Below are 18949 nucleotides of genomic sequence, written 5' to 3'. Positions count from 1 at the left end.
GGGGAGCGTATGTAAAGCGCGAGGAAAATCCATAACGGCTCGCGGAAAACCCTTTTAATATACGGCACGTAAATAAGAGCGGGCGGCGGCAGTGGGCCGGGAGCCGGCAGGCGGCGGGTGTAGGCGGGGAGGCGGCGGGTGGCGGGCGGCGGTGGGCGGCGGCCGGCGATTGGCGGCGCGCGGCCCGCCCCCGCGCCGCGAAAAAAACCTCGGAAAAAAGCGCGGAGCGCGCGGCAGTGCCTCGCTCGCGCGCTTCCAGGGCGGACGTCTCTGGTCGGAGAGACGGCGCGACCCAGCTCCGGCGGCCGCGGCCGCGCCATGCCCGCGCTGGCGCTGCGCGACCCGCGCGACCAGCCGCTCGACTGCTCGCTGCGCCTGCGCGCGCCGCACGCCTGGCCGCCCGCCCGTCCGCCGCCCGCCCACGGTCAGTGTCCGCCGCCGTGCTCCTCTGTAAACGCTCTGTTACGATAACCGTTAGCGCTCGTTGCTCGCACGCGCAAACAGTAAGTAGAGTTTTGTGTTGTCTGTCCCGCGCCCCCCCGCAACCGGCCGCCGGGCCGCGCTGCGCCGGCGCCGCTCGTCGCCGCGGACCGCGTGAGTATAGCCGCGACCCGACACTTACTTCGCACGGCCGCCGCGCCGCACGCGACCCCGCGCCGACAACCCGGAGATCAGTTCGCGGAGCCGCTCTGCGGTCGTTGTCTCTCTGCCGGGGCACGCGGCGCCCCTCAGTGTACAGTGCACAGGCAGCAGGACGAGTGGCGAGCACCCACACGCAGGACATGCGCGTCAGCAGGCCATGCTGTGTTTTTAAATGATCTCCGGGCCCCGTACGCGGCGGACTAAGCTCCTGCGAGCTCGTCGCGCCGCCACACGGAACGGGACAGGCGGTTCGTTTGGTTGCCGGGTGCGCACACACCTCCCAACTGCAGCGAAGGCGTGGTTCATATCATTTTTTATTTCAACTATATTGCCAGATAAAGATGAACAATGGCAGTGAACATTTTCGTTGAGTCCGGCGCGGATGAGACTGCACCCGGTGGGGGACTTACCTCCGTTGTATAATTGCTGACACAGCAAGTTTTCACAACTGGCCAGTTTTACAAGAAACTGTTGTAAAATTTAAAATGTAGCGCTCTTATCTGATATTATGTATATGGCGGCAACTTATACATTGCGTTACAGGGTAAATTTAGATTTAACGCGTAAATATTTTCGTTGTGTATTTTACGAGTTTCGTTGCGGCGCCAGCCAGCAACAAAGTCTTGAGAGACTCGGTTAGCTGTTGGTGGTGAGGCTGCACCTCGTTGTTGTCGCGCTGCTTGTGACTGGCTTCACGAGTTCACACATCGTCGTTCTAATCTCAGCGATGCCCCGCGCGAGGGACGTCCTGCAACAGGAGAGGGTTACCGACCAACAAGCTGAACAGGTTGGGTATTGTCATGAGTCAAATTCTAAGTGTATAGCACAATCATAAACACGTTAGATTATTTCTCAGTTTAGAATCGCCGTCGCGTCCATTGGTTACGTGAAATGAATTTTATTTAAATTACACAGTGTTCCTGCAAACGCTTTATTTGACTGTGTTTTGTGACGCAATTTGAATCTATTCATATGACAATGAAATCAAAAAATAATTTCACAGTAAGTAGGCGTTTCAAAAAAATAAATACGAGTTGAATTTAAATATGTATGTCATAATGTTAAAATGAATAGCGGTGACGGTTTCATAAGAAAATGAACTTGCGCAATGTGAAGTAACAAGCACTTTTGTCTAATAACAACAACAAAAACAGTTTCTGTGTTGTTTTGAGGAAAGTATAAGAACAAAGTCTTTCTTCTCTTGTTGGTTTTGTAGGGTCACTCTTTTTGCTATTTGGACCTTGCGCTGCGAGTCCTGCATGTATATCCAGAAGTGATGGAAAATACTAAAGAAAAATTTAGTGAAGTGCTGTTGCAAGATGCCGAAGAAGTGGCTGCGCTCACAGAGTCCGCGGGGAACAGTCAGAGAGGAGTCGGCCGCCGCCGCCTGCGCAGGCTTAACGGCGAGCAGTAATGCACAGATTGCGAAGGGGAGTATGTCGAGATTTTATATAAGACCAGAACGTAAACAAACTATATTAGGTTAAAATAGTTTAAGAAAGGTATTATTTTTACTTAAAAACTGTAACATACAGAGACGTGTGCAAAGAAAAAAATCGGAAATGTAAAAACAAAGGCACGGACAACGCATATTTACTTTTATCGCTGAGGAGAAAAACTTTGTTTGTGTTTATCCAAACATACTATTTCGTAAATATTCAAAGATGCAACTGTTGATATTACATGTCTCTTGCAGTACAGTTCACATGAGTCCGTACGTAGTAAACATTGCTCTATTTTGACATAAGTTTTTGTGAGCACCGGCACAGCACGCAGCACCGCCGCCCGCCCCGCGCACCCTCACCCAGCGCACTCGTGTGCACGCGCCACACTCGCGATGCAGCAGTTTTGTTTAAGTTTAAAAAGACGTCGCTTTGCTTCTTTGACTTGTCTTGCCCGTCAGCCACCAGCACCTTCTGTCAGGTGCCGCCGCACGCCGCCTGCTTCGGCAGGGGACTTTTAAGCGTTGCGTCTTTTCCTAGAGATAGCAGCGGCAGGTCTGTTCCGTTGGTCGCGCTATGGATTTTGAGTTGATGGTTAAGGCTGCGGCCGACACGGATGGCTCAGCGCTGTGGTGGTTCTGTTTACTCTGTGATGCTCTGCGTTGAGATTCTGTCAAATTCTGTTACCCGGCAGCCAATTAAAAGCCAAATTTCGTGAAAAATTACTACCGGCAATTAGTGTGGCACGCGCCGCCGTCGTCCGCGCTGGTGAACAATATCCTTGTAAACAAGCACCGCGGCAAGGAAATGGTCTAAACCAAGCCAACTGCAATTCCACAGCTTTTCACAATTTGGTTTCAAACTTTATTAGTTAATTAATTTACCGTGAATCGCTGTGCACTCGCCGCGCGCCCGCTGCTCCCCCGCCGCCCGCACGCCGCCCGCACGCCGCCCGCACGCCGGCGGGCCGCGCGTCCTGGGAGCGGCGTGAACTTTGCGTCGCGCACGCAACGGTCGCGCACCGGCGGCCGCTCGCTTCCGCAGCCGCACTGGCCACTTAACTTTTTACTTAAATTTTGGTTGACCTTTGGCTGCGGCTTCCGGCCGCACTGCGCGTTAGCCGGCACTGCAGCCCGGCGACCGCAGACCCGAGACCAGGTAGCGGGTATTCTCTTACACACATTCAAAACGTATGGTCATAGCTGTCGGCGATAACGTTACAAAGCCACTCTGTTCATGAACGACTAAATGCCAGCGAGGCCGGCGCCGGGCACCGCTGTCGCCGACGGTCGCTTTACCGAACATCGTCAGCAAAGCAAATGTGACCGGAGCCATGAACGATAACGGATGTGTTGACGTCACGGTATTTACTTACAAAGTACTGAACAAGAGGCCGGAATCAGTACGATACGTTCAGACCACTGACCAAAAAGCACAAAATAATTCCGCGTGTTCACCAAATGCAACGAAACGACTCGCTGTCTCGACGTCACGACGACCAGACATCGACATCGCGCCAACGAAAAGCAAGTTGTGCTGGAAAGAACTAGCTGCCTAACTCCCCGCAGGTCCGCCGGTCTCGACAACAAGTGAGCAGAGGACGCTGCGGCGCCCGGTGACTATTTGATCGCTTCAATTAATAGATATCGACTCTCAGCTTCTAAGCCGAATGCAGCGGTGCCGCGTGACGCTCGCCTAAAAAACAGAAATAACATTTGAACTGCTCTTAGGTCGTTCACTCGAGTAGAATTTCTGCCGATGCGCCACGTGTGCCGAGCATACAAAAACTTTTAAACCAAGTCGATGCCCCTCCGTGTCCTTAGCGATCAAACAAATGTTTATTACTTCACATTCCGCAGGTCAAAGTTCTTAAAGCGATACTTCAAAATAAAACTTTCCGTTGTTCTGGAAGAGACCGATGGAGCATGCGCGTACCAATTGACTTGCCCGTACAGGTACACGGGGCGCGTTTACGGAGAGCAGGTTCCTGCTGCCGGCAATGTAAACATTTCATAAAAAATCCGACAGCCAGGGGCTGCGGGACAGAGTAGGTAGGAGCCGCACGGCTGCCCGGTCGCCCCGGTCGCCCCGGTCGCCCCGGTCGCCCCGGTCGCCACGGCTGCCACGGTCGCGGACTCTATTTCTAAAGAACTAACTTAGAAGTACCTAAAAACACGTTTTCCATACGGCGCATCGTCTGCTCGTCAGCGCGGGTCTGTCCAATATTATTTTTTTTTAATCAGGCAAGGCAATAAACTTTTAAAAAGGATTATAATTTTAACTCAAAACAAAATAGCGAGTACGGATAGAGCGGATGCGAATTTATTACATTTTGTAAAAATGGCGAGGCTGTTTTCCCACGGATTTTTAATTATAAGGTCGCTCTGGGTTAACTCGCGATTTTGAAACAACACCACAATGAAATAATTCTACGGTGCCCGGTGCTGCCGGACGCTGAGAGCGCGCGGCCCATTAGCGGCTGGACCCCGGGACGGTGCGCGACCGGGGCGTTTGGTCTACGGCGCGTCGCTCATTGGCCACCGGTACAGAGAGAGTACCAGGTCTTCAATCACTTAAGGATGTTTGTTCTCCGTATAATCTCAAAATTGCTACAGTTGACAACGCAGGGCACCTGCAGCTCGAACCGCCTTGGCCGAACGTTCGTAATCTATACTAAGCTTCAACGGCGTCTCGATGTCGCCCGGCTGCGCCCACGCGTGTCCTCTGTGATTCTAGTCCCTCTGCAGTCTTCTTGTTAATTTATTTATCAATTGCCATTTCCCCTTTGCCTTGTTGAATCCAAGCGCAAAGAGTACGCCTTGTCGCGCGGCGGCGCACAAACAAGTTGCAAGTTTTGCCGCGAACTCCTGCTCGCTGGAGCAGGTCCGCTGTTAGTCTCGTCTCGGCCGTTAGGAAAATTTCAGTTGGCCCCGCGATACAATCTGTTTAATATACTTTATAATTTACACAACTATCTAAAAGCAAAAAAACCATTAAGGTTTATATTGCAACACACGTGTAAAAATCTGTAGTAGCCTTTGTGTTCGAAAAACATAAATTTCCAAAGTTTTCTAAAGTATTTACCTGTTTCAATAAAGTATGTCCTGCGCTCAGTGCTTGTATCAAATTGTACGACAACACGATGGGCGGCACAGACATGTCCTGCAGGAATTACCAGGACGAAGGAAAATGTAGCCTTACAACAGCTCGCCCGCGCGAACGTGACGTGCAGCGTCCTCTGGCCTCGCATCGCAGCGCGGGACTCTGACGGAAACTTTTACAAAAATTAGGGGTGAACTGATGCAAGCGTTTCATTTACATAAAGCATCGCACCGAGCTAAACTCTTCTATTTATTAACGTGTCCATAATCTGGTGCAATTTTGTTGATTCCCATTGCTGTACGATATTTTAAATGTAAGGATTTGTAAATCCGGTCCGCTGCCAACGTACGAGAGATAAAACTTTTTATACTTTCAGTTTTAAAGGTTATCCGAGTTTTTTGCACGCTTAAGACACTATTACGTTTAGATGAAAGAAACAGAAAGAAGTAGTAGCATAAAGAACATACAGTTCATTAACACTTTAACAGATCTCAAAAGTAACTGCTGACGCTCATTTGATTTAGCAAAGGCCGCGTCAGCCGCTTGTAGATGTCACTCGTGGAGGCCGACGGCCTTCTCCCCAAACGTGCTGTGCGTGGTATGCTCTGCAGAAGCACGAAAACATTGCGCGGCCGCCGAAAGCAACTGCAGCGGGTAGGGGGCGCGGGGCGCGGGGCGCGGGCACCCAAACAGCGCGCGTGAACTTGTGCCGGTTAGCGAGATATCGATTTCCGTATATAGGGCGCTGTAACGTACGCGCGACGTAAGCGAAGGTCCGCGTGACCCCGCCGGCGCACGGGCGCTGCCGGGGGCGGCGGGGGAGGTAGGGGGGCAGGACGGCTCCCAATTAGCTACCCGCGGTCAGTCACCCCGCCGCGCTCGATCCACAACTCGGTGTTCCCTCACAGCCTCCGCTTTTGAGGTGTTTCGTTGAGCGTTGACCGCATAGACGTACGTCACGCGACACAAGCACCCCCGCACAAACATCACCGCGAGTTCGGCAACGATCCGGCCGAGTCCCAAATATTAGAAATCTCACGCGACGTCTCCGAGCTCGTGCCGCGCGGTGCCGCCGGCTCCTCGGCAACTTCCCGAGAGATTCAATCTTACGAACGTTTGAAATGCAGAGCGAGTCAGTTCTCTGGCCGCGTCCGAGGCCGCATAGTTTGGTGCATAGGGACGAGCGTTAGTGTCTGCAAGACACTGGTGGAATGCGGTGCCTCTAAGTGCTTCGCAATAAAAGTATGACAATTAGTGTGGAAACGACAGATACACGGCCAAGCATAAATGAAGTTTTAGTTCGGAAGGTCTGCGTCGACTTGGAAAACGTACTATTGACGCTGATTCAAACGATGACGACAGGTCCTCAGATGACCGTCGTTCACTTAGATCTCTTTACTCAAGTCTTTGCTCCCAGGTAGTAGAGGCTGGGATCAAGCATGGTGGCCAGCACCGTGCAGGCCTAAACACAATGGAACATGTGCGCCATGGGCTATATAAGACCATAGAGATGAATTTATATCAGTTCCTTGCACGGGGTAATGCTGCTAATGGCGATGCCGTTTTTGTCCTGCAGGAGAGAACCGCTCTGCGATCTGTACGAGAAATAAACTGAAACACACGAAGTTGGAGATCAGGACACGTTTGGAATTCTCAGCTTAATGTAAAAATGAAAGATGTCATGGTAGGGGGAGTTCGATTTGATTTTAGTTTTGTATACACAATTGGGCTTTCCTACAATTCTTCTCTTGCCGTTCACAAGTGATCAGTGCGAATGGCCCTGCTGGAATATTACACAAATAAATTAAGTAAACGAAGAGAGAGTCAGACATAATACTGGTTTATAAAAAATAGCTTTTATGGCTTTATCCGAATTGTTAAAAAATCACCTTTCATACGCACGCAAGCGATCAATTACTTCGAACTACAACGCTGGCTATACTGCAGCGGTAATGATGAGTGGTCGCGACCAGCGGAGTGTTGTATGAACCGATGTTGTACGAACCGAAACCGATTCCAATGTTGATCTGGTGGCACATACATATTGGGGAATTTATTTTACATACAAATGAGTATTTTACAACTAAATTTAGTGCTTCTTTATAAAATAATATCTTCAACAAAAAATATAGACATCATCTCCGTCCACCGGTGGGCATAATTCCCTCCCGCACATTTCTAAAACAATCGGTATGAAGCGGCATGCGCTCAGTGTCCTGCGACGATCTTAACAAGGTCTTCTACGTCCTAGACTACGCTTGCGGATCTTTGGGTTCTACTCCAGGGTCTTACGGCGTCAGCGGCTATATCTTGTGGGTTCTGAGAGTCATGTCTACTGCCACTACAACAGTGAAACCATAAGAACTACTTTAGTGGTCTGCTTCTGTACGCGGACCGAAAAGATGATGTTTTTATATTAACACTACGACACTTTGATGTACCGGTGGTCTCTTTTGCGTGGCTGCAGTCGAGCACCGCTCATATTTCGACAGAATCGATGGCTTTCTCATAGTTCACGTACGCTAGACAAAACGGAAAGTGTTACTCTACGGTTTTCGGTAAATGTAGTCGAAGTATAGGGAGGTGCTATATGAAATAAAGCCTTTTCAGAATGCGACTTGTTCGGGAAGCTGAAAGTTGGCAAAACTGCCTTCGAGGCGATTTCAAACCCTTTTGCGATTTGATTTTGCGATTGAAAACAACTTATACATATGACTTAGAGGCATGATGTGTCTATTATTCTTCAAAAACGTCTTATCACCATTTTTGAAGGAAAGTGTCATCACGTCTCCAGGCTTCTGGCAGTCTGCCCTCAGCAAGACGGAATTGAAGAGAAAAGTTTGAAAAATTTTGATGTTATATTTTCTTCACTCGGCACTTTGTTGTTTTTTAGCTGTTTCAGGAGCATCCTAATCTCACACAAGCTAAGTTCTTGAGCGGAATATCGTTAGTATTACGTAAGTTAGTAATGTACGTGTACACGCAGTGAGTGTTTGGTCGCGCTATCGACAAGCTTAGCGACCGAAGAGTACAATTGTTAATAGAACCTTTCCACCTCCTGTGGCCTCTGCTCGGTCGAAGCGATGCTGCTATCTTCCTTTTTCAAATTCTCCGTCGACTGACTTTGTCCAATAGATTTGTCTTATGTAGATACTACGGAGCCTTTATGTTGTTCTATCATCTTCTTAACTTCATTTATACTAAAGGTACGTATGATGTTTCGCAAGAAATTTTGTATCTGTCTATGGAGCAGCTCACACAATCTAACGTCACTGGTTGACGACAGCCGTAGTGACCGTTGTCCAGCCGTGAGGCTTAGGATCTGGTCAGACAGTTTCGTGGACTATTTTCATGTTGTTGTATTGTTTAGTTTTAACTTAGTATTTTGTGCCCTCGTAACAAAAGTAACGAGAGCCTTTGCAGCATGAATGGCTAGCCTTACGGCGTTATCTGCAGCCCGTCATCTTAGTGAGACAAAATCGACGGGTATACCTGATTATTCTTCAGCCTCTATCGTTAGGTTATTCAGACGAGAAAAATCCGATAACACTCGAGTGTTTGCTTTCCCGGTGGTAGGGTAGGTTTTCGGACTTCAGGGTATCGTCGCCATCACGACAGATTTCGAACCCCAAAACATCTACAAAACGAAACCAAACTTTGTGTGGTCATGTGTGAAAAATTAGAAACGGAATAGCTGTCATATACAAACTCAATGGTTCATCGAAGCGAGGACGAACACAGCAAACGTTGTGTTCACTCACCGTCTCGTGTCGGTGCGCCAGCGCCGGCTAAAGCTCTAGAATCGATCTACACGAATAAACTGACTTATTAAACAGCAGCTCCATCCGGAAAACATGATTTCATTTATATATTTATAAATAACAAGATTAAAAAATGATCGCTATGAATTTTATCGGTTTGGTGAAGCATGTTGCCAGATTGGTTGTTGTTGATCGGTTAGTGATGAAGACCGCGGCCCTCTGCTGCAGCGCGCCGGGTGCACGGGTTTCGGCAGAGTTTTCGTTTTAATTAATCACGAGCTGATGAACAGGAACACCTCCGCGATGGTTACCGACGGCTCGTTCTCTCGAGGGTGCGAATACGTTCGCACAAATGGAATTCAAGTTGCAAAGATTCGCGGGCACCCGTCTGGAGCACAGGCGGTCTTTTTTGTACAGAGTCCGTTCGAGTGAAGCGACTGGTCCTTGCTGACATCGACCATATAACAAATACGGCATCGAAGCTTTGCGGTTTTGCGGCTTCGTCTTCAGTTCCCCGGTCGATGCAATACTGAAAAACTGGAAACAATACAAAGTTTTTTATACGAAGCTTCTTACTCTAGCAATTAATGTAAATTATTATTAGAGACGCGTTCTAATTACAGCCACAGATAAAAATTTACAAAATGGTCATTTCATTAATTTTAATCTGTGGCTTAAATATAAGTTTTGCTAGTGCACCGTAGGGCATGCGATATATTGTACTTGTATAAAAATTACTAATGGTCGAATGGATGCCCCCGAGCTCTCGCAGGTCACAATAGAAGTTCTTCTGTTTGGTAGTCGGTTAGGGGATAGAAAATGTCGCTGCTGCATTTTGCCGAACCAATGTGGAGCAATAGTTTCCACTTAAAAAATGATATTCACATAGCAACAATAAAAGATCAAAATTTAATAAATTCCCGAGCTTTCCGGCGTCTGCTGACATTACGCTACAAAAATTCTAAGTCAACCACAAATTTCGTTACCTTGTACGTATGACATTAGGTGCGCGAATTTACAGCTATATTACGTGTTAGGATTGAACTATTATTTAGGAATACGGTTTTTTTTGATGTAGTTGAATAAAAAAATAAAATTAATTCGTAAGGAGTCAAATTAGCCCCAAATTAATTATCTGCGTACATTTTAACAAAAGCAAAGGGTCCGGCGCAAGCCGTTCGCTGACACGACGGACTCCGTAGGCAACATCGCAGCCGCGCCAGCAATTGGCCTCGAGAGCAGTTCCTTTTGGGGTCGCTGAGGTGGACACTGCACGCATGCCTTAGGACGTGTACTATGATACAATGGACGTAAATAATTAATACGTCTGCAGTCGACCCGTACGGGCTGCGGCGCTGCGTACGGGTCGCTGCCGACCCGCTCCGCGGACACGCGCGGCGCCGACACTTTCGCAATTTATGTTTCGAAATTTGAATTGAATGCGCTCTCACGTCGTGTGCGTGCGGGCCGCTCACTCGGTTCGCGCGCGGAATAAACGAAGCGCCGCCAGCGCGCCGGCCGGACGCTGCCTCCGCGTCGGCCGAGCCGCTGCCGGACCCTCCCGACGCCGAATGTTTTCAAAAGTCCGATAAAAGTTCATTCAGTCGCGAGCTTTTTCAAGGATTCAATTTGGGGGCACGGGTGAGTTAACAACGGCCACCGGGGTCGGCGGGGCGGCGTGGGGGGGCCGCGGGGGCAGCCCGGCGCCTCCAAATTGGATTTAAACATTGCGAATTACCTCTCTTTGATTCGCGGGTTAGCCAAATGGGGACGATTTATGGAGCGGCGGGTCCCCGGGGGCGGCGGGTCGCGCTCCTTTATTTCCCTGTCCTTTTAATGCGCCGCTATCTCCGGGGCCCGATCGCAGCCGAATGAGAATTCTCTCGCTGCAGCTATTACTTATCCCTTTGAAGTCGCAGGGGGCGCCTAGGCGGGGGCGGGGGCTACGTGCAACAAATTTGTGTAGGTGCAGGGACATCCTTCTATGCCAGTGGCCTCGGCGTCCGCATTTCCGGGACATCCAACGCACCCGTTGTCACCCAAACACCCAACACACGCGACGTACACCTCGGATGCCGCTCGGCCTGGCAGCCGGTTCACGAGATAAAACAAACCCGAGTATATGGAAAGAATTTAAAACGTGTCTCCGGGCCGTGCACCGGGCACCGCGCTTCTGAAGTGAGGAAGCATCTTTGTACGATACTCCATCATGGGAGCGGCTCGCACCCGCCCGGCAAGCTCCTGCACCGGGCACGTTGCCGGCATCAACGACGCTTCTAGGTGGGTTCCGTAAAAGCCCTGGGCCGCGCGGCCACCGACGACGCTCGTGTGTTGCACGTGGTCAGCCGCCCACTTCCGTGACAGTTCGGCCGCGCAACGCTGAGCGCCGACGTTTCCACATGAATTGTTTGCTTGGAGCTCTGCATGAAACGTGTGCCTACTTACTGTGTTCGCTGCCCGACTCTAACCCGCGCGTTGTCTGCTTGTTACAGTGGCGGGCCGCGGCGACGTCAGCGGCTACTTCAACACGCAGATGGTGCTCGACCTCAACGGTAAGTACTCGACGCCGGCGCCCGCTCGTGCCGGCGTGCCCGGCCTGCGTCGACATTGTGCCGCTCGTGTACTGTTTGTGTTCACAACGTTTTTATACAATTCGGTTGTCCTGTGACATTCCAGTTGCAACATTTGGCGACTGGCAACAATGGCGGCGGGGGGGGGGGGGGGGGGCGCGGGGGGCGCGCGGGGCTCGCGGGCCGCACGTTCATTCATCGTCCGCCACGACTTTGGCGCGAGTAATTACACCTGCCCCGGTCCTCCCGCTTACTTTGGGGGGACTCCTCCGGCCCCGCGTACCCCGCCTGCGTCGAGACAAAACAACGATGTAATTAAATTAAGTGGAATTCTCGGGCGCGCGCGTGTTTTTGCTTCCGCGCCGCGACACCGCGACGATTCTAATTTTCGTCTAGGAACGTTTTTTGTTCGCGTTAATTACGGGATGAATGGGCCGGCGGCGCGGCGGGCGGCGCGGCGGGGGGTGCGGGGCGCGCGGAGAGCGTTTTTGTCGCGCGCGTGTTTCACGGAGCTCGGCCGCCGCCATTGTGCTCGGCTCTGCGACGACCTTATTCAAATCTCAGTCCAAAAAATGAAGACATGAGTGACCGTCGAGCGGCCAAGCGCGCGAGCCGCGCCGCACGCGGAGCGACCAGCGCGCCGCAACGCCCGCGGCCCGGCCGGCCTGCTTACTCGTTTTAATTACGACGAAACTATTAATTACATTCAGTTTTTTTTCTTAACTTATCAAATAAATTAAAAATGATCTTTGTTCAATTACGTAAATACGTGTTATCTCATCGTGAACACGAGATTATTCGCGAGATAATACCACAACATAAAAAAGCCGGGTCAAAGAACATTTAATTAGGTGCACCGGATAACTAAGTGGCGCTGGCGATTTGTTTGTTCGTCCCGTCGTCCCGTCGCCCCGTCGCCCCGTCGCCCTGCTGCCCCGCTGTTCAGTTGCCCCGTTGCCCGCCGGCCCGGACTCCCGGACCAGGGCACTCGCGTCGCAGCAACGCGTTTCAGTGAACTGCACTCACTAGCGCCAAGCACTTTGCCCTGTGTGCAAGATAATTATGAGCTAAGAGAGCATAAACATATTTAGGGGTATTTAGTCCCGGGAGTCACGGCTAGCGGGCCAGCAGAGAGATGGCTGCATCGACCGGGGTCCTCCGGCAGCTCGTGCAGGACCGGCGATGTCGCAGCGGTTGCGTCGGTGATCTCCGGAACACAAAACGTTTCCGAATCATTGAAACAAACTAAACCTGCCGAGAAACTACATTTTCGTAACAAATCTAAATGCGCAGCGAACGTATCGCCGCACAAAAAGCGGTAACGCGTTCACTTTAAAAATGGCTTTACATTTTTTTTCCTGTCGGGCGCGGTCGCGGGGGGTGCGGGCGGGAGGGGGCAGCTCGCTGAGCGGAACCAGCGCGTTGCCGTTCGTCAATTTCTCGGAATTTAAAACACGCGAACGCTGGGTAATAATGAAAGCACACGGACCACAGGCCCCGTGAGAAGATGCCCCTCTCCGGGCGGGTCCGCCGCGCCGCTCGTGTACCTGCGCCCGCAACAATAGATTTGCATGCGGGCGCACCGGCGCGGCGCAGTTTTTGCGCGGCCGCTGCCGTCAAAATGTCAGCTGCATAATAACAACGCGGCCGGGACCTGGTGCCTGGCTGGTGCTCGCCTGCTGCTCGACGGCTGTTCGTTTGGAGCTCTCGAGCCCCGCGACGTTTGCTAGGTCGCCTGCGACTGTTCTACTACCAATCTTAAATTAAAATATCCAACACAAATATAACCACTTCATTTTCGTGACGGTCCGTGGCCGGCCCGAGCTTTTTGTATGCGAATTCCCCCGCCACCCCGGCACCCCGGCACCCCGCCGCCCCGCCGCCCCGGCGCACCGCCGTTCCGGCAGCCGCCGCGGCTACCTGCGGCGCGCATCGAACCGTCTACACTCGACCGCACGACTTGACTGTGCAATCGCGCCGCTTGTGAACTGCTTTAAGCTCCAAAAAGCGTGTTCTATCGTCGGCATCTATATTTGAACGTATTTCAATTTTGAAAAGACTTTCTCTAGCTCTGCTGACATTTGGTATCGCTAGCTGTTCCACGCTAACAGTACCAGCGACACTCCCGCCATGAGCCTTGGGCGGGGGGCGGGGGTGAAAAGGTCGCGCGGCCCGTTACCGCGCCCTTGACATTTGGCCCCTCGCCGCGGCCCAGTCCCAGATGCAAAACGCGTACAAACAAATACCACTTTTTATACGAGAATCCTAGAGCACCTACGAGACCTGCTCTATCTGCTTTCTTAATTGCGACAAGAGCCAAGCGTTTTTCGCACTCGGTCCGCGCTGCGCCTGTGAAACCTAGAATTCTCTATCCCTGTGGAATGTATGTTATTAAAAAAATACTGGAAATGGTTTCCGACAACTTTGTAAAGCGGCGCTGGACGTGCCCCGACCCGCCGCAGCCCCCCGCCGCAGCCCCCGCCGCGCGGGAAGGAGCGCGCACAAACTATAGAGCGCTACAAACGATAAACGAAACACAACTTTCTAATTTATTGCCGGCGACGAGGAATACAAACGAAAGGCTCAACAAACGTAAAAAGCGGCGGCCGCGGGACAATGGACGAAAGCGCGATGTCATTGTGCCGTCGGCTCGCGGCGGCGCGCGGCGGCGGACAGTAACGGACTCCGGAATAAAATCCGTCCCAGCGGACAACGGAGCGGCTGCCACGTGGCCGCGCCGCCCTCCAGCGCTGCCTAATAAGATCCGACGTGCAGCGAGCGGGCCTTGCGACTGTAACATCAATCGTCGTTCTTTAATATGAATAGATTTCTCGAATCGTCTGCAAGATCTGGAATGCTAATTGTGAAATATTCAAAAACGCCTTGTGAATATTCTTTCGTGATCGCTTGCCTCACACCGCGCCTAATTAATTAGCCCTCGCGCCCCGCGCGCCCCGCACGCCCCGCGCACCTTGTACCAACTACGAGCCACGTAACAATGCTCTTGCGCACGTAAATTCCGCGACCGCCGACGCGCCGGGAATGTGGCCGCCATCCGGCGCGATGCTAATTCTTAATTTGCGTGCGGCGTAACGGTGCCGGGGGTGAGTGACATGCCTTGATATTTGTCGGCGCGCGCGCACCTGCTGCTCCTCCGCGCGCCCCCGTCTCCGCCGCCGCCGCACGCCTCGCGCCCTCCTCCCCCGACAAGGCCGCGGTTTCCCCCCCAGCCTGTGTAATAACTCACTATAACTGCGAGCACCTCAGATCTTGGCAGGCCGTCTCGGATCCTTTTGCATTGAAGGATTAAGTATTCGGTAGGAACGCGCGGCATGCGCTACCAGGAAAGTAGTCGGCGGCTCCACGCGCTAATGAGGACGAGGTCGTGCGGATGCGATCAATAAAGAGGTCCGCGCCCTCCGCAAAGGCGGTGCGCGCGTGCCGGCAGGGCTTAACCGCAGATTGCGACGCCTGACGAGTTCAATCTGGACAAGTAATAAATATAACAATTCCGGTACCGTCCAACGGTCACCCGCTTCTCTCCAGTCCACTCAGTAGCGTTAGTTGTCGAGACGGCTCGGGCGGGAGCTCGCTCATAAGGATTGTGCAGCCGACCTTAACACGATACACAGATTGTTCGCACCAGCACGGACCCGCACTGCCCGGCCGACGCTAACAAACAGAAGTCGGGATGCGCTCGTCCGAATGCAAGTCGTCTGCGACGGACGCGCGGCTTACAATTATAACTCCAAACTATCAAAGCACACGGGAATGCTGGAAGCCGACCTAAGGCCTTCGTGCTCTCAGAAAAGCCCTTTTCTCTGGGCGTCCGCGTGGCTCCGCTTTCTAGAACACGCTCGCTCCGGAGCGGAGATGATGCGGTAATGCTCCGGTCGGCGCGGGTGCCCTCTCGCGCGCGAACTTCCTCCGGCAAACTATTCTGCTTATCTAAATTTTAAATTGCCCTCCCTGCCGGCGGCCGCCGCTCGCCCTCCCGAATTCCTAGCGGTCCCGCCAACCCGTCCGTAAAAACCCAATCAACTGGCTATTTTTGTACCGCGCCGGCATTTGACAGCCGATTACACTTTCAACTTCTAACAAAAATATTTTCTCTGCGAAAATTATTGATTGCCGGGACACGTCGTTGTCGTTTCGGTGCCGCGTCGTTGCACTCAGGTCGCGGCCGGGCCGGGCTCGCGTACCGCGCCGCCGTCACAGGCACACAGGCGCACAAACACACGGGCCCTTCCGTCACCGCCTTCTGCGCTAAGCTAAGTTGTTCGCGACGCGCATCAACACGCGAGGTTGACCGGGAGCTGCTCGTCGGGCAGGCGCGCCTTCGGCCGACTGCCATGAACCGCCGATGAGCTACGCGGGTCGGCGCGGGTCGGCGCGGGTCGGCGCGGGTCGGCGCGGGTCGGCGCGGGTCGGCGCGGGTCGGCGCGGGTCGGCGCGGGTCGGCGCGGGTCGGCGCGGGTCGGCGCGGGTCGGCGCGGGTCGGCGCGGGTCGGCGCGGGTCGGCGCGGGTCGGCGCGGGTCGGCACGGGTCGGCGCGGGTCGGCGGTGCTCATTAACGGCGCTGACTGCGCTAATCGGTCGCGCGCGCATATAATGGCGGCTAATTAAGGCCGTGAGCGGTGGCCGAAGTAAAACTCTATTCAAATTCTCGCCGCCTAAGCGGAATTTCGTGGCGCAGGCATAATAAGCGCCGATGCAATTGGAGTGCGCGGCTCGTGCGTGCATTCCAGCTTTTCCAGTAAGACTCGTTCTTTCTTTTCTAATGAGATTCCTCAAAGTTTTCCCAATTAGATCCACCGATAGTTTTTTTCCAATAGCATTCTTTTCAGATTTTTATGAGATTATTTCGAACTTTACCCAATTAAATTTTCCCATAATGTTTTCGCTACCGCTCTGCCATCTTGTTGGAACTTAAATTGGAAGCGCGTTGAAGTGACCCCGGCGCCGCCGTCGGGCCGCCCCCGCGCGCGCTGCGTCCGCGGCGACGGTGCAGCGCCGGTGCCCGCGTTCAGATACCGCTCGGCGCCGATGCTCGCGTCGGCTGTGGGTTTTTGTTTGGTAAGAAAAACTGTCGTAAATCATGGTCACGGCCGCGCGCTACGGGATTTTGTTTACGGTACTCAGAGCGAATAAATAAAATATTTATTAAGATATTCAATTTTCCTTTTGACATTCAGATGAGCATCAAAACATTGTTCGGAAACTTTGTTTATATACAAGACATGGTGTCGGACGCGTCCCAATAAGATCGGCGCCGTTATGTCTAATTAGATTTCTTGTGTCGTGTCGACTCGACACAAGGTAAGTAAGCAGTGTTGCGGACAGCCTCCCCGCCGAAACGATTAGACCGAAACTAGTGAGCAGCGACCGGGACAGCGCCGGGGAGCTGCGGGCAAGCCTGCGCGGGGGCGACGGCCAGCGTCGGGTCCGGAGGCGCGCCGGCGCACGCGGCCCGCGGCCGACGACCCGCGCCGATTAATACGTTTAGATAACAAATCGAGGCAAAGACGCGCGCGGCGGACAAAGCGCGCTTTGTCCGCCGCGCGCCTCCAATCGCTTCTTGCCATCGGATTTCGAATTCGATCCGCGTCCCGCGCCCCCCGGCCCACCCCGCTGCGGTGCCACTCCGGCCGCTGCGGGCTGTATGCTGCCTGCCTGATAGAACTTACATACACAGCACGATGCGCGGGCGCTGCGATAGCTGCCGTAAAGCATCGCCAGATCGTTCGCAACTCGTAACAAACTTTTCAAATCGTGTACAAACGTGGCGGCGGCCCACTTAGATAAAACGATACTAATTTAAAAAAAAACAACAACGGCGCAACGGATTTCTCTTTTAAATTACGATCTGATCATAGATCTGAATCGCTAATATTTTAAGCTTGAGTTGAGCGAGCTTTAAGGCCGCCCGCGCCGCGCACACGTCCCCTCTGCAACGTGCGCCTCCGGCCGCGGCGTCGGCGCAGGCAGAGGCAGCGCCCGCCGCGCGCCGGTCCCCGGCACTGCGTCCCTTCACGCGCCGGCCGCAAGGGCCGCTGTCGCGCGGCGCGCTATTTAAATGAGCATAATTTGCGGGTGATAGCATCGCGCCGACGCGGTAATTGTTATATTGTTGTCACCGGGGCATCGCGTTCCGCGCCGCCGCCCGCGCCGTGCCGCGTCCCGCCGCGTCCCGCCGCGTCCCGCCGCGTCCCGCCGCGCCCCGCGAGCTCGGTGAGCCGCCATCCGCGCCGTAACCTGATATCAGAGACCGCTTTGTTTCATCCGCGCAGGAGCATCATAAGCCGTCGGAATTAGCGGCGCAGGTGTGCCCGCCCGCGCCGCCGCAACAACACCGTTCACAATACCCATCGACTTAGATGAACATAATCAGTTCATTGTGTTTGATTCGAAGAAAACAACAATAAATACTGAATAAAGAGAACGGTCGCCGCGGCATGTTCCGCCGTAGATCTTTGTAAAGCTCTACATGTACTCGATAGTAGATTATTTAAAATCGTACTTTTTTAAACCCTTGATCCAGAATCGCGGTGTAATGGAGACGGCCGCGGCTCGGCGGGCAGCACTTGATAAACGGACTCGGTTTCTCATCCTTCGCCTGCAGTAGTTCGTACAGTGCGTGTCCGCTCGACTTGTACTAGCGCGTGTTCGCACATAGCGTGTTCGCTCGACCTGGAGCGGATTGTATCCGTACACTGCGTGTCCGCTCTACTTGTACTAGCGCGTGTTCGCACATAGCGTGTTCGCTCGACCTGGAGCGGATTGTATCCGTACACTGCGTGTCCGCTCTACTTGTAATAGCGCGTGTTCGCACATAGCGTGTTCGCTCGACCTGGAGCGGATTGTATCCGTACACTGCGTGTCCGCTCTACTTGTAATAGCGCGTGTTCGCACATAGCGTGTTCGCTCGACCTGGAGCGGATTGTATCCGTACACTGCGTGTCCGCTCTACTTGTAATAGCGCGTGTTCGCACATAGCGTGTTCGCTCGACCTGGAGCGGATTGTATCCGTACACTGCGTGTCCGCTCGACTTGTAATAGCGCGTGTTCGCATATAGCGTGTTCGCTCGACCTGGAGCGGATTGTATCCGTACACTGCGTGTCCGCTCTACTTGTAATAGCGCGTGTTCGCACATAGCGTGTTCGCTCGACCTGGAGCGGATTGTATCCGTACACTGCGTGTCCGCTCGACTTGTAATAGCGCGTGTTCGCACATAGCGTGTTCGCTCGACCTGGAGCGGATTGTATCCGTACACTGCGTGTCCGCTCGACTTGTAATAGCGCGTGTTCGCACATAGCGTGTTCGCTCGACCTGGAGCGGATTGTATCCGTACACTGCGTGTCCGCTCTACTTGTAATAGCGCGTGTTCGCACATAGCGTGTTCGCTCGACCTGGAGCGGATTGTATCCGTAC

The 18949-nt window shown here is 53.0% G+C and overlaps 1 protein-coding gene across 2 annotated transcripts in view; it reads left to right on the top strand.

Moving 5' to 3' along the window:
* Positions 1 to 412: 412 nt before the first annotated feature.
* Positions 413 to 18949, top strand: part of LOC137932951 (protein nubbin-like) — a 36293-nt gene continuing 17756 nt past the window's right edge. Inside the window, exons 1-2 of one of the 2 annotated variants that reach the window (XM_068776641.1) lie at positions 413 to 503; positions 11440 to 11499. In XM_068776641.1, coding sequence (XP_068632742.1) covers position 503; positions 11440 to 11499 — 61 coding nt within the window. In that variant the 5' untranslated portion in view covers positions 413 to 502. Of the gene's footprint in view, positions 504 to 10919; positions 11228 to 11439; positions 11500 to 18949 lie in introns of those variants that run through there. The other variant, XM_068776643.1, reaches the window with a different exon arrangement.

This window comes from Battus philenor, unplaced genomic scaffold, assembly GCF_028537555.1.
Source record: "Battus philenor isolate CCGP_79_NKW_IND1 unplaced genomic scaffold, ilBatPhil1.0.hap1 SCAF_12, whole genome shotgun sequence".
Lineage (NCBI taxonomy): Eukaryota > Metazoa > Arthropoda > Insecta > Lepidoptera > Papilionidae > Battus > Battus philenor.
The sequence above is the reverse complement of the archived record's forward strand: the minus strand, read 5'-3'. Positions and strand labels throughout refer to the sequence as shown.